This window comes from Pinus tabuliformis, chromosome 5_1 (assembly GCF_031772625.1).
Source record: "Pinus tabuliformis cultivar Carrire ecotype Pingquan chromosome 5_1, CPIR1, whole genome shotgun sequence".
NCBI classification, from domain to species: Eukaryota; Viridiplantae; Streptophyta; class Pinopsida; order Pinales; family Pinaceae; genus Pinus; species Pinus tabuliformis.
Window position 1 is genome coordinate 73,847,014 of NC_142305.1, and position 13,632 is coordinate 73,860,645.

A 13,632-nucleotide genomic window follows, 5' to 3' on the forward strand; every position below is an offset into this window, starting at 1 on the left:
AAGCGCCCTTGTAAAGATACCACACACCTCCCATGAAAGTGCTAGTCATGCATGTAATGAGAGTGAAATCAAGTTCAAATTTGAAGCTAGAGCTTCACCAGCTTTCGCTACTGTCGGCTCCTTCTTTCTTGCTTTATATTGTGGGCATTTCTTGGCATAGTGCCCATGCTTGTGGCAGTGAAAACACTTTACTTTCATCAAGTCCATCTTCTTTCCGCCCTCCTAACATTGGGACTTCTTTCCCTTGGCCTTCTTTTCCTTACTAACTAAGGAAAAGTCCTCTTCCACTTCCTTGGAAGAGATCCCATCTATGGTGTTCTGTTGAAATTCCTCTTGAACCAATTCCGATCACAGTCATTCCCAATTTGGCAGCTTCTCCCTCCCATTGATAGACTCCTGATAACTATGCCAACTCATGGGAAGTCCTAGAAGAGCTAGGATCACCATATCATCCTCAGAAAAAAAGATTCCAACACTTCCAATCCCATCTCGACAATGAGTGAACTTGGTCAAGTAATTTAGAATTGTGTTGCCCACCTCCATCTTGATTTTCCAAAGTTTATATTTCAGTGCCAAATTCCTATTTTCACTACAATTCTGGAAAAGGTATGTCAATGCTTTCCACATAGCATACAGAGTCTCCTTCCCATGAAGACTCGAGGAAATGTGGCCTCGAACTCCCTGTTGTTGGGAAAAGTGTCTACTCAGAACGCCCCTATCCCACTAAGGTGTGATAGTGCCTTAGCAACAAACAAGGAAAACTACTTTCGTATTCTTCTTTATGAATTGTAAACGAAGAGGAATAGGATGAACCAACCTGTGTCTTTCGCTAGTCCTTTGATCCAATCTCTATTCTCTTTGACAGCTTCCAGCTACCTGCTCCCTTACTTGCCCAGCTTCACCAAGTTCCTGCAAGATCACAGAAGAGGAAAACTACACAAAGACATAGATTTACATTCATAAATAGCTTAGGATCAGCTTTAAGCTAAACATGCAAATATAACAAAACATCATTGATACACAAGCATGTAGGAGAAACTCAAATAGTTTTATTGATATAACAAAAAGATCCAGGAGGAGATACAACCAATTGAGTCCCGATCCAGCATCTACCTCCCAGCAAAGGAATCCCTTCTTCACCTCCAACAAAGAATAAATCACCCAATGCACTGATCTCTATCTCAAAACCAACAACAATTCTCTGCAAAGTACAAAATTCCATCCTCTGGATCTCTGGGATGAGGGATCCATATATAGATGTATGCAAAGAGGATGAGTCAGCTTATGATTTGACTTGTGGCTTCTCTCTGTTAGTTCTTGCTTCCACTTGGAGACTGAGAGCCTCTTACTCATCCTTGGTCGAACTCAGTGAGGCAAGTGTCATTGGGGAAGATTCTGGAAGCTTCCATTGTCTGTCCACCTCGCAGAATGACACTGCCATTTGTCATTTCCCACTCATTCCACCCTGGTAGTGCATTTAGGTGCATTGCAACGCACCTAGCTAGTGTACTGGGGTGCTATGCAACGCAGGTAGCTAGTGGAGCAGCTGAAATGATCCTGATTTGACTGATCCTGAGTAGTTTTTGGTGGAGAACTTCCGGGAGAAGCTGTAATTGGTTGACCTTGTTCCTTTAGGGGTAGGAACAACTCTTTTAGGGACTTAGGATCCCTTGGTTTATGGAAATTTCATGCTTGGGGTTGTAGTGCACAAAAATGTCTATAACAGTTGCCCCCTAAAGCATGAGGTCATTAATCTTTTGATGTCGGGTGAAATGCTTTATTATGAGGATCCGAAGTTCTTTCAAGCTGGGAGGAGACCTGTAATAAGATACAATACAATACATTATCTTCATACTGTTTTCATGATCTAGCTGAGGTGGGCATTCCCATGCTCAGCTTTATAAATTCATTTTTATGTACATAGGACAGACAATCGTCTGATGGTAGACTGATGATTCTGATGAAGTCATCATCCTTTTGGTAGGATGATTATCTGTGCTGCAATGCTGTACATGTCAATGTTTTTATTTTTCCTGAATATATATCGCAGCCCGGATGGGTGAAACTAGATCCGGGGTCTTCAATCTCGTCCGATCTTCACTCGAAGTACAAGTCGATCCATGTGAGAAATGTTTTGAAGTCGAACATGGAAAGACATCGCTTGATTACCAGTCGATGATGTAAACTGTTAACAAGCGCGAGAGGAATCACCGATAAGGATGATGACCCTCAAGGTACTGCAGTACAATTCACGTGGTGTGAATAAAGGACTTGGCGTCGAACACCACGCAAAATCTTTCATTCGAAGGTCATTGATGTATACCTGTAGCCGGAAGTGAGAAACTTGCCATTGAGGCATGCAAGCTTCAAAGTACTGAATGGGGTGTTCCTAGATCAACTTCTCGGATAATGAGCTGATGTCGACAAGAAGCGATCTGTCAAAGGAGGGCCTTGATGAATCCCACATCAATGACACGGAATGGAGCAAATGATTTTGATGGAGGTGAAAACGATCTGATGATATATGGTTCAGGATGGCGGTCATGAAGGAATGAAGTATAATGTATGGTAGTGGATGGAACACGGGTGACTTCTCTGGATGACTTCTCTTGAACATGTCAGCGACACTTATGTGATGGATTGGTAGCATTTACCCCAAATGTGGATGGTACGGCGTGACCATGGTGATGTGACCGGTGAATGAAACAACCCAACCCGACTCAGGCACGGAGTGGAAGTGTCATGTTCAAGAGCAACTTGCTACCAATAAAGATTCTTTGAGTTTCTTCCCAATTTTTCCCCAGTCATTGCTGACCAGTACCTCTTTATTTTTGTCAAGCTTGAGGAGGATAACATATGCTTGTTCTATTATTTGCCCTTCGGGCAAACCCATCGCTATGTTTTAACAAGCCTAGCGATAGTGAAACTCGTTCTCGTCTAAAGACAAGTTTGTCGCTATTAATGTTTTTAACGAGTTTAACGACAAAGATAACTCGGTCCTTTTCATTTTTAGAGAGTCTGAAAAGGTATGTAAAGTTAACTCCGGAATTCCTTTTTCGTCATCTAATCCCTTAAGTTCGAAAAAGTATAAAACAATACAGAAGGGATGAATTTTCGATAGTTTTAATGAGCCGAACAACACAAGCGCTCGATCTTTTTGTGCAATAATCCCTCAGGTCCAAAAAGATTAAAATCTAGAGGAGGGATAGCACTTCCAGTCACTTTAACGAGTTGGAAGGCCAAAACTCGGCAATCTTTTCATGTTTTACGAGTCAGATGAAAAGAGCTTAAAGAAGACTCGTCTTTTGAGGAACGAGCGATAAAATGGGTAGCAGCTGATTCCAGGTAAGGGTTGGAATTTTCCAAGCATGGCAGTGTCACAAGGATGGCTAGTGAAATCACTCTTCGTAGCTGTTCCTCAAAATGGGTAAACAATCAAGTGGAGGTGAATGATCGGCCAATGAAAAGTGGAGGTGACGATGCAAACACGACCAAGGCTTTAATGGCTGATAATGCTACATTCACGGTGGTTATTTACCGGAGGATAGTTCATTTTTTAACGAGCTTAAACGCGGATTGAAACACTTGCTCGGTCTTATGTTTATTTTTTAACGAGCTTGAACTATGTGCTAAAACTGCTCGATAATCCAGTCATATGATAAGAATGTCTCATATAAAATGGCAACATTTAGATTTTTGCCCCACATCCTTTCTTTATGCAAGTTAGGAAACGACTAATTCTACGAGTTTAAAGGGTTAGCCTACGGGTTTAAAGGGAGGACCTAAAAATTTAAAACATAAATAGCCGCCCCTTGCTTGCACTCCAAAAGGTTTGCATGCCCCCAGGTATAAAATACGATTTCAAGGTTACCCCTCAATTTGTAGACAAAACATTTGTTCTATCAGGAAAGGCCTACCTCTTTCAGGTTACCAAAGATTGTCTCATTCACGTTACAAATGAGACACTTCCTCGGCGATGTCTACCGAGATAAACAAAGGTGAGTGACAACGAGCGCCACACACATAACTTTGACAAGAGAATCTTATTCTAGAATAACCCCTCTTCCACTGACGGACAGGGTACAGACTAGTCATATTCTCCCGTGGAAACCTACCCTATACCCGAAGTTTTCCTGCCGAAGCAGACCAGGACGCATGCCCCTTGGGTTCCAATCATATCCCTCCGAATTACTCACGCTCATCGGGAGGATGGACCGTGGGTTGAGACATTTCTTGCGTGAAGAGAACATTTAGGGATGGTATATGACTATTTGCGATGCGTGATTCGGGAAATGAAAGCTGGTCCACGAGCTTGACCACTCTTCCTTAGTGCAGAAAACACATTACTCTAAAGAGTGAGGAGACGATGGCTCCCATGCAATAAATATAGTCTCGTCCAAGGAGTAGGTTATAATCCAAGGGTCCTTGAACGACCATTACGTTCATTTGAACTGTCTTCCCTTTCAATGTTATGGGCACATTGGGGTGGATCCCTAAAGGTCGACTGGTTCCTTTATCAAAGCCTGTCAGATTTCTCATCTCAGGCAAAAGCGATGGCAAACCAAGCGCTTTCCAAGCAGTAGAGGAAAGGATACTCACAGAAGCCCCCTCATCTATGATGGTACCAGCCATGACCATTCTATATATTTGGATGATAATTCTGAATGGTATGCTTGCTGGTAAACGGGGTCTGGCTAGTTGATTCCAGTCGAAGGAGACAACTAGGTTGCTTGGAGGTGGGACCGAGTGGACGGCCGGGTACGGATCTGACGAACTTCCTTCCTGCGGTAAAGGAATGGGTAGGTTGCCCCCGTGTTCGTCGGAGTCTGTGTTGATGAAGAGAATTTGGACGATGTCATCCTTGTTCTCTCCAGTGACTGTGTCATTCGAAGATAAAACCTCTGAAGGCAAGACCGGGTCGACTGCCGCCTCGACCTTTTGACTTTCGTCGGGTATGTATTCAGCTGGTCCATCTTCAATGACAGGCGCTTCAGCTGACCACTTGAGCGGGCCAGCTGGATTCTCAACTAACGAAGGACTCGGCAAGCGTTTTTTATATCCAAGAGGAAGTCGTAACGGTGAAACCAGACGATCATCCAAAACTCTTTTAGCTTCGTCTAAGAAGGGACAACGGTGGATGGCGTGATCGCCTTCGCACAGTTTATAGGGAGATCTAGTTCTCCCTTTTTGTCCTGGGGCTTCACTTTCGCTAGTTGACGGTGTGCTTTCAACATGGCCATCTGAGGTTGACGACACCGGATTGTGCAAACGGGGAGACCAGTCCCTTAGTATCTGAGGGATGCAAGGACAATCTCTGTGAAAGTGGTCTCCCTTGCAAATGACACATGGCAATTTAGGCCTGGTCAGTGCAATGTGTGGATTTTCGTTAGACGACACTCGTTTGCCCCCATTCACTTTTGGCTCCTTCTTCTTTTTCTCTTTCTTCTTCTTTTCCTTCTTCTCCTTAGGAACTTGACTTTTGGCTTTGCCAGCCCCATCAAGCGAAGAGGAAGGAGGAGAGGAAGGAGGAGAGGAAGAATTAGAGGAAGTAGAAGGTTGGTGGGTAACTCTAGACTGGTCTAACTGCTGATTCGATTATTCAGGAATAGTGGTGTTCTGAATGACATTGGTTGAGAAGAGCCAGACTGGCAAGCCAATTGTCAGTCTTGGAAGCGACAATGTGGCCATATGGGGTGCACCAACATCTCCCCAAGAGGAGAAGGGACTAGGATTTCCACCAAGGGGAATTCCTTGATTGGTAGACTCCAATTTCTCAACCTAAGATCAATGTAGGAAAAGGGTATAAATATTCCGTTTAAAATAAATTTTACAACGCTTGGACACAACTTGTTTTTTCAATTTTAAAGAGTCGAGAAAAAACAAAAGATGACTCTAGTCTCCTTCGATTTTTAATGAGCCTGAAGTGACAAGTGCTCAGATGGACCTTTTCCCTTAAGGAGTCTGAAAAGGAATGAAAGGGACTGCTCTGGAGATCTAGGTAGAGGGTGTGCCAAACCAATCACAAAACTGCAGAATACGTTTTACGGTACGGTAGTCAATCTTCCTGAATGCTATGTTCAGTGCATTGCGATCAGTAGGGCGGCCGACACGGCTTCCTATGGATAAAAGGTTTTAAGCCTATAGGAGTCTCCCAATATATACTCGATGGTACGTGGGAGCACAAGTCCATACTGGCACTTATTGTCTCACAGTGGAGGAATCACCCAACCATCAGTGAGGACAATAGTTACCAGGTTTTACGACGCCGGAACACATCTCTAGCCTAGACCTCTATGTTGTGCGTTAAGTTCCAATGCGTTGTTAGATTCATTCAATTTATTTTAAGTTGATCTTTCTTAGAAGTTTTCCTTTTGGGATCACCACGAGATGTAGATGTAATTCCATAATGCAATCTAAAGATGATAAGCAAGCTTTTATCTCTTTTCAACAATGAAAATCCTAGCTACAAGGGGAAAAGAAAGACACAATCTTTTCTTAAAGAGCAAAGAGCACACTGTAAATGCACTTTTCCTAAATCAAGCCATACAAACTATCAATATGCAAATGCACATATGCATGTATTTGTTTTCACTTTCTTAATATTGGTGCCTAAAAAGAAAGTTGATGTACAAATTTGAATTTGCTTTCAAGTGAAAAACATAAGCAAGCTTCTTTTCGAAATCAAAAAGGTAGAGAAGATTACGACACTCTATGATTTTGAAATAAACACTCGTTTCGACACTAGAAAGTGACAAATTCAAACCAAAGGTAAAAGTAAAAGGTATAATCAACTATCAACAGTAAACAAACTTTCTCCTAAGATCAAAATCGACACTTACGACAGATCTAAATCTAAGGACGACAGTATGACTATTCTACTCTTTCAATGGAAAACTGTAAATGATGTAACAAACACACAAAGAACATCTACAGCCTTTTTGTACAAAGGAGGCGAAATTAAGGCAAAGAAAAGGAGTTTTTAGATAGGTACACACACTGATAACAGGCTGCAAAAATCAGAGATAAAACTGGACAAAATGAAGCAAAGAACCTCAGCTGCACAGGGCAAAGGCTGATCAGCGCACTTGTTGCACAGAGAAACTGAATTGCAGCGCAGGTAGCCCTCTCGGGACCTACGTTGAAATGCAGAACCTCTTCACAGAGCCTACGCTGGGGCAGAAACGAGACTTCTATCCGGGTTCTGGGTCACGGTTTGCAGTTTAATCTATGGATTTTGGCCGAGTAAAAGCAATCAGTAAGGTACAATCAGAGGGATGATTTAAAGGAGGACTAAGAGCTATCACAAAGGGAAATCAGATCATTTGTGGATTAGCTGTTCAAATCATAAACAAATCCAGTGAATGGATTGAAGTAGCAGCTACTTTGCATTTGATAATGGCAAATGCAGTTCGATTGCCACTTTTGTGTTTATGAAACAAACAACAAGAGAAACACAAACAAACTAACTAGACACGATCCCCAGTGGAGTCGCCATTTTGTTGTTGGGAAAAGTGTCTACTCAGAACGCCCCTATCCCACTAAGGTGTGATAGTTCCTTAGCAACAAACAAGGAAAACTACTTTCGTATTCTTCTTTATGAATTGTAAACAAAGAGGAATAGGATGAACCAACCTGTGTCTTTCGCTAGTCCTTTGATCCAATCTCTCTTCTCTTTGACAGCTTCCAGCTACCTGCTCCCTTACTTTCCCAACTTCACCAAGTTCCTTCAAGATCACACAAGAGGAAAACTACACAAAGACATAGATTTACATTCATAAATAGCTTAGGATCAGATTTAAGCTAAACATGCAAATATAACAAAACATCATTGATACACAAGCATGTAGGAGAAACTCAAATAGTTTTATTGATATAACAAAAAGATCCAGGAGGAGATACAATCAAGTGAGTCCCGATCCAGCATCTACCTCCCAGCAAAGGAATCCCTTCTTCACCTCCAACAAAGCATAAATCACCCAATGCACTGATCTCTATCTTAAAACCAACAACAATTCTCTGCAAAGTACAAAATTCCAGCCTCTGGATCTCTGGGATGAGGGATCCGTATATAGATGTATGCAAAGAGGATGAGTCATCTTATGATTTGACTTGTGGCTTCTCTCTGTCAGTTCTTGCTTCCACTTGGAGACTGAGAGCCTCTTACTCATCCTTGGTTGAACTCAGTGAGGCAAGTGTCATTGGGGAAGATTCTGGAAGCTTCCATTGTCTGTCCACCTCGCGGAATGACACTGCCATTTGTCATTTCCCGCTCAGTGCACCCTGGTAGTGCATTTAGGTGCGTTGCAACACACCTAGCTAGTGTGCTATGGTGCTATGCAACGCAGGTAGCTAGTGGAGCAACTGAAATGATCCTGATTTGACTGATCCTGAGTAGTTTCTGGTGGAGAACTTCCGGGAGAAGCTGTAATTGGTTGACCTTGTTCCTTTAGGGGCAGAAACAACACTTTTAGGGACTTAGGATCCCTTGGTTTATGGACATTTCATGCTTAGAGCTGTAAGGCACAAAAATGTCTATAACACTCCCTCAAGGATTATTGGCCTCGTCCTTTTGACACACTTCTTCCATTCGACTAGATATTTTGCATATGATTTTGGTGGCTTATGAATGCCTTGATCAATGAATTCCTTCAAGCCATTATCCTCCAACATATCCTCCATCTCGTCCTTCTAGGGTATATAATTAGAGTTGCCATCCAAGGCATACTCAAGCCACAAACCGTAGAACGTCCTATGCCCATCGTGAAGTATGAAATGCAAATTCGAATGTCACTTGTAACCCTAAACTCAAAACCTTGAAATCTCCTCTAGTATATTATTCTCAACTCTGATACCATGTAGAATTTTCAAGTGGATTCACAAGCTCATGCAATTTACTAAAGCACAGGACGATTATCTACTTCTACTTTCAATGAGTGGAAGCCAATAGATCCATGAAAACAATATGAACAAGAAGAAGATAATCAATGGCACATAACACAATAAGTATCTGGGGAAAGCCTCAGCTGAAAGCCCCCTACTATATGTATTGCATTAAATCAGAAATCCAATATGATAACACACTGCTTCTTCTCACAAGAACAATCCGAGCACCTAATATGGTCAATCTCCCTTCTCACAAACAAGCTCAAGCCAATCTCTAGCCTCTTTTTCTATTCTCCAAGCCCCTGATTCCTTCCGATGTTCCTTTGAGAATTAACCCATATTTAATGTGGGGAATCCTTCCTCAAAACTGCGCAATCCTTTATGTCCTCTTCCTGAGTGCATACATGATATTTACAACTCAGTAAATCATCCAACTCATAGTACACTATCCCTACACTCTAGTCTCAACTGGGTCTTTCTTTGAATCTACATGCATATTTTTCTGATTAGGGAATCTTTAGTGACACTTGGGGATGCACTAGTGCACCAACTGACTGTTAACTCTCTATTAGTTCCACAATCAATTTGGAACTAATTTCGCTGAACATAACTGAGTAAATTGAGTTATCAAATTACAACTCATAATTAAATTAATCATGGACCCCTAAAACTTAGGGAGAATATGTACATAACTTCCAAAAGACTTCCAACTCGAAATTCCTAACCTAACTAAGTCAACTTAACTTAATTAACTATTACAAGTTGCTATGAGAAAAGAATTATAATTTTAATTCTCAATTTAATTCAAGGACAAATTAAATTGGAATTTCTGGATTCTATTTTTAACATTTGTTGTTGTTATTTTCAACATAACGATGATATTCAATCTTTATAAGTCCTTAATTTGTTCCAAAAATGAACCCTTTTGTTTGAGATTTATCAATTGTATAAAGAAGGTATCTCTCTTTGTATCCTCATAATGTGCTATCAATTCCTCTTAATCCCAATTTCTTTACGAAAGGCCACAATTTCTTTAGATGTATATTCTACTACATTCTCTGATCTTATGGTCTTGATCATCTTTCCTATCATATTCTCAACTTCTGCCTTGAACTATTGGAACATTCAAATAATTCATCTTTAGACTTCAAGAAATCTATCCATGTCTTTCTGGCATGATCTTCAATAAATGTTACAAAGTATTTATTGCCACCAAGTGATTTTTCTGACATGGGCCCATAAGCATCTGAGTTGATTAGGTTCAATATTTCCTTGGATCTTGATTCATTGCTAGGAAATGACTTCTTCACATTGTTTGCAAGGGCACACCCTTTAGAAACTCCTTCATTTTCTTCCTTCAATTGTGATTTACATTATAAGCGGTTTATAGTTTATAGCTATTTTTGTCTCTAAGTTTGACTTTGTGAGAAGAGATCCCTTTAGATAAGATATTGAGATGTCCCTTTCCAACTGTCATATGCCTTCATGAAGCTCCAATAATTACCCACATGTTTTCATTTTCAAATGAACTTATAAGTGGAGAATAGAGACTTCCATCCTTGACTTCTTTAGATAGATTAGAGATCAAGTTGGTGATGCATTTACAAATACTCCTTAGATCCTTGAGACTTTCCTTTATGTACCTTTCCACTGAAAAGAGAGACAAGAGAAGAAATAAGTAATGCAAAGATGTCTTCAATCAAGGGTGCCAACAAACTATGATCTTCGTATACTATAAAGTTAAATTTAAATAAAATAGATAGCATGAAAGTAAGTCAACCCAATCAGTTAGCAAACATGGATCGTCATATACGTATAACTAACCCAGAGAAACATAAAAGGAAAATTTTAATAATGAGGTTTAATAATTGTTTTTGAATGGGTGCGACTATCCGCAGCACTTTTATAAGTGTAGATATTTCATTCAGAGTGTCACTGATTGTTCGTGTCTGTTACAAGTGTAGATATTTCATTCACACTTGCACGGATTGTTCGTGTCTGCTGGGTGGGTTAAAAATATGGAAATGGAAACATTAACAGACACGTTGTCATGGTGGAACGAATTGCCTGAGGATCTTGAATTTGAGATATTGTCTTGCCTGCCAGCCAAATTGACGTTTAGGTATCGATTCGTGTGCAAGCAATGGAAGGAGTTGCTTTCGTCAAAGTATTTCATAAGTCGGTTGCGGCATCAGCCACTTCTGGTAGTTCTGGATTTAAATCCAGAAAAGCCATGTATGTGTTTCGACTTCGGCACACGCACCTGGAATACCGAATCCTTCCTCACCCATTCTTTTGTACAGGAATGGCTACCAGGCCGCTTTCCCAGACGTATTGTCCAAATCTGTAACTCAGAGCCCGTGGCAGGACTCATGCTGGCATGCGCGCCAACAGGAGTCAGTGGCCCTCTGTTTGGCAAGGTCTCTAATCCTTACACGCAAACGTTCGCCGAAATTCCGTCATTTTCTACACGCTCCGACGTTATCGGACAGTGCATCGTGGTAGACGAAAAGAAGAATGAGCTATCGGAGATTGCATACAAAGTGGTGGTTGTTAGGTATCGAAATGGATATAATCCACTTTCAGTGGAGATCTACGAGCCTTCTCAAAAACAATGGATTGTTGCGGGATACCTCCCGGGTAATTTGAGGCTGGCTTTCCTCACTAAACTTCTCTTTTGGGACGGATCATTCCACTGTTCCTGGCGATCCTCTATTCTTCGTTTCACCATACCATTGGAGGGAAACGGCAACGGCACTTCTTCTACCATTCCCGACGTGCTTCTTATACCATTCCCCGACGGATGCGGCAACTTGTTTCCCCCACGGATCATCACGTGCGGCTCGCGTCTATTACTAATCGAGGGCACAGCCATACCCGTACAACGGGTATCGCTTAGGGTTTGGGAGTTGAAAAGTAAGCACAACGGCCCCTCACAGTCACAGTCGTTTTCATGGGTAGATATTGCACAGATGCCGCCTTCAGTTTGCCAGCAATGGATGGATAAGTGGATGGGTAAGGTTCCGCAAGAATTCATAGGCGTCGGATTCCACGTGTGCATCATAGGTGAAACCACCATCTCTCAGCAGCACAGAGTGATAGAGGTGCTTGACTACAATTTAATGGATAACGCATGGAAATGGTTTCCCAGCTTTGTCACAAATTATGGCCACACCGAAGCCGACTTTTGCTGGACTCCCATGGCCTTCGAACCAAGTCCCGACTTGAAAGTCGAGTAAGGTAATTAGACACCCTCATTCTGGAGGTTATACAAGGACCAAACCTACATAGCTTGAAATGTGCTAATAGACTTTGAGGGCTTAGTTAATGCACTAAGTTTTAATACTTTGTTTTAAAATCTCAAATCACTATCAAACAATTGTAACACACCAAGTGATGAATGGAAAAGTTTTAAAGTAAACACTAAGTTTCTTTCCTCTGGTTTCTTCTTTTTTTTTAACAAAAAAATGTAAGAAAAAAATAAACATAGAAATTAGTAAATGTAGTTGACATACCCCAATCAATGTCATTTTCCATCTTTTATACATTAATAAACATATGAAAATGATACAAGTGATATATATCAACCATGTTTATTAATGTGGTTATGCTATAGAAGTAATTTGTACCATAGTGCACTTGGTTGGGTTGTTATGTGACACAGAATGATATATGGAAAATATATAATTATCACAATTATATTCTTCAATATAGGTGATATAAGTAGATTAAAATTGATTCTTATATCATAATTTGTATCATGATAATTTTCGTCTTTTATTATTTGTATAATTTGCGTATTTTACTAATTTGTTATTTGATTGAGATATCACATGTCATTTTTTATTTAATAAATTGCATGTGAATTTTAAATTGTATTAGATAAATGTGAAAAGGTAAATATAGTTTTAGAGATGCAAGTTAGTTAATATTTGAAATTCCATTAGTTAGTTGAGATGAAAAAAATATGTTATTGTCTTTCATTTATGACCATACAATAAATATTTGGATTAAAAAATGATTAAATTATTTATACATAACAATGAAAGTTTTGAGTTTATATTAAAAGAATGACATAGCCATCCACATATTATAAAGGTTTAATGATTGATAATTAATAATCCACATGACATTTTGATCATTTAATATTATTAGGGATTTAAAGTAAAGGAAAGTAATGTTGGGTGAGTTATTTGACATTAAAAAATACTTAACATTAATTCTAATCCAGGTCATACACTTCGAGACGCTATAGCGTTTGTGCAAAAATAGAAACACTAGGGATCTAACTCACTTCCAGAAGAAAGTCTCACACAAGAAAAACTATAAAAAGATTGCATTAATATAGGCTTCTATTGTGGATTCCTCACATGGACCCATCTACAACTTCGCCAAACGTAACACACAAGAATTAAGCAATTAGAATACCTTTAGTGGCATAATAAGTCACATGAATCAATCAAGAAAATTAATTAAGGGACCAATGAATTCTTGTAACTAGGCTGTCCTAGATTGATTGACAAAAATTTCCGCCCAATTCTCAAGCAGTCATGAAAGTCAAGAACTCATTATGGGTTCAAAACCAATATGCATGAAAGGAAATCCATGGATTAAAAATACAACATCTCTAATCTATGCAGTGTTTCCAATCACATACTTGAAGGAAGGATATTAAGCCTAAATTCGCTTGGGGTGTACAAATTCTAACTACTCATAAAGTGATTTTAATGCTAAGTAAGTGAAGTCTAT

General features: G+C 40.1%; 1 protein-coding gene across 1 annotated transcript; it reads left to right on the forward strand.

Annotated features, from left to right (window-relative positions):
• The first annotated feature begins 10,901 nt into the window (after positions 1-10,901).
• LOC149163512 (F-box/kelch-repeat protein At5g15710-like) lies at positions 10,902-12,122 on the forward strand. Its single transcript, XM_089429155.1, has one exon. The coding sequence runs from the start codon at positions 10,902-10,904 to the stop codon at positions 12,120-12,122; it is 1,221 nt and encodes a 406-aa protein (XP_089285281.1).
• The last annotated feature ends 1,510 nt before the right edge of the window (positions 12,123-13,632 follow it).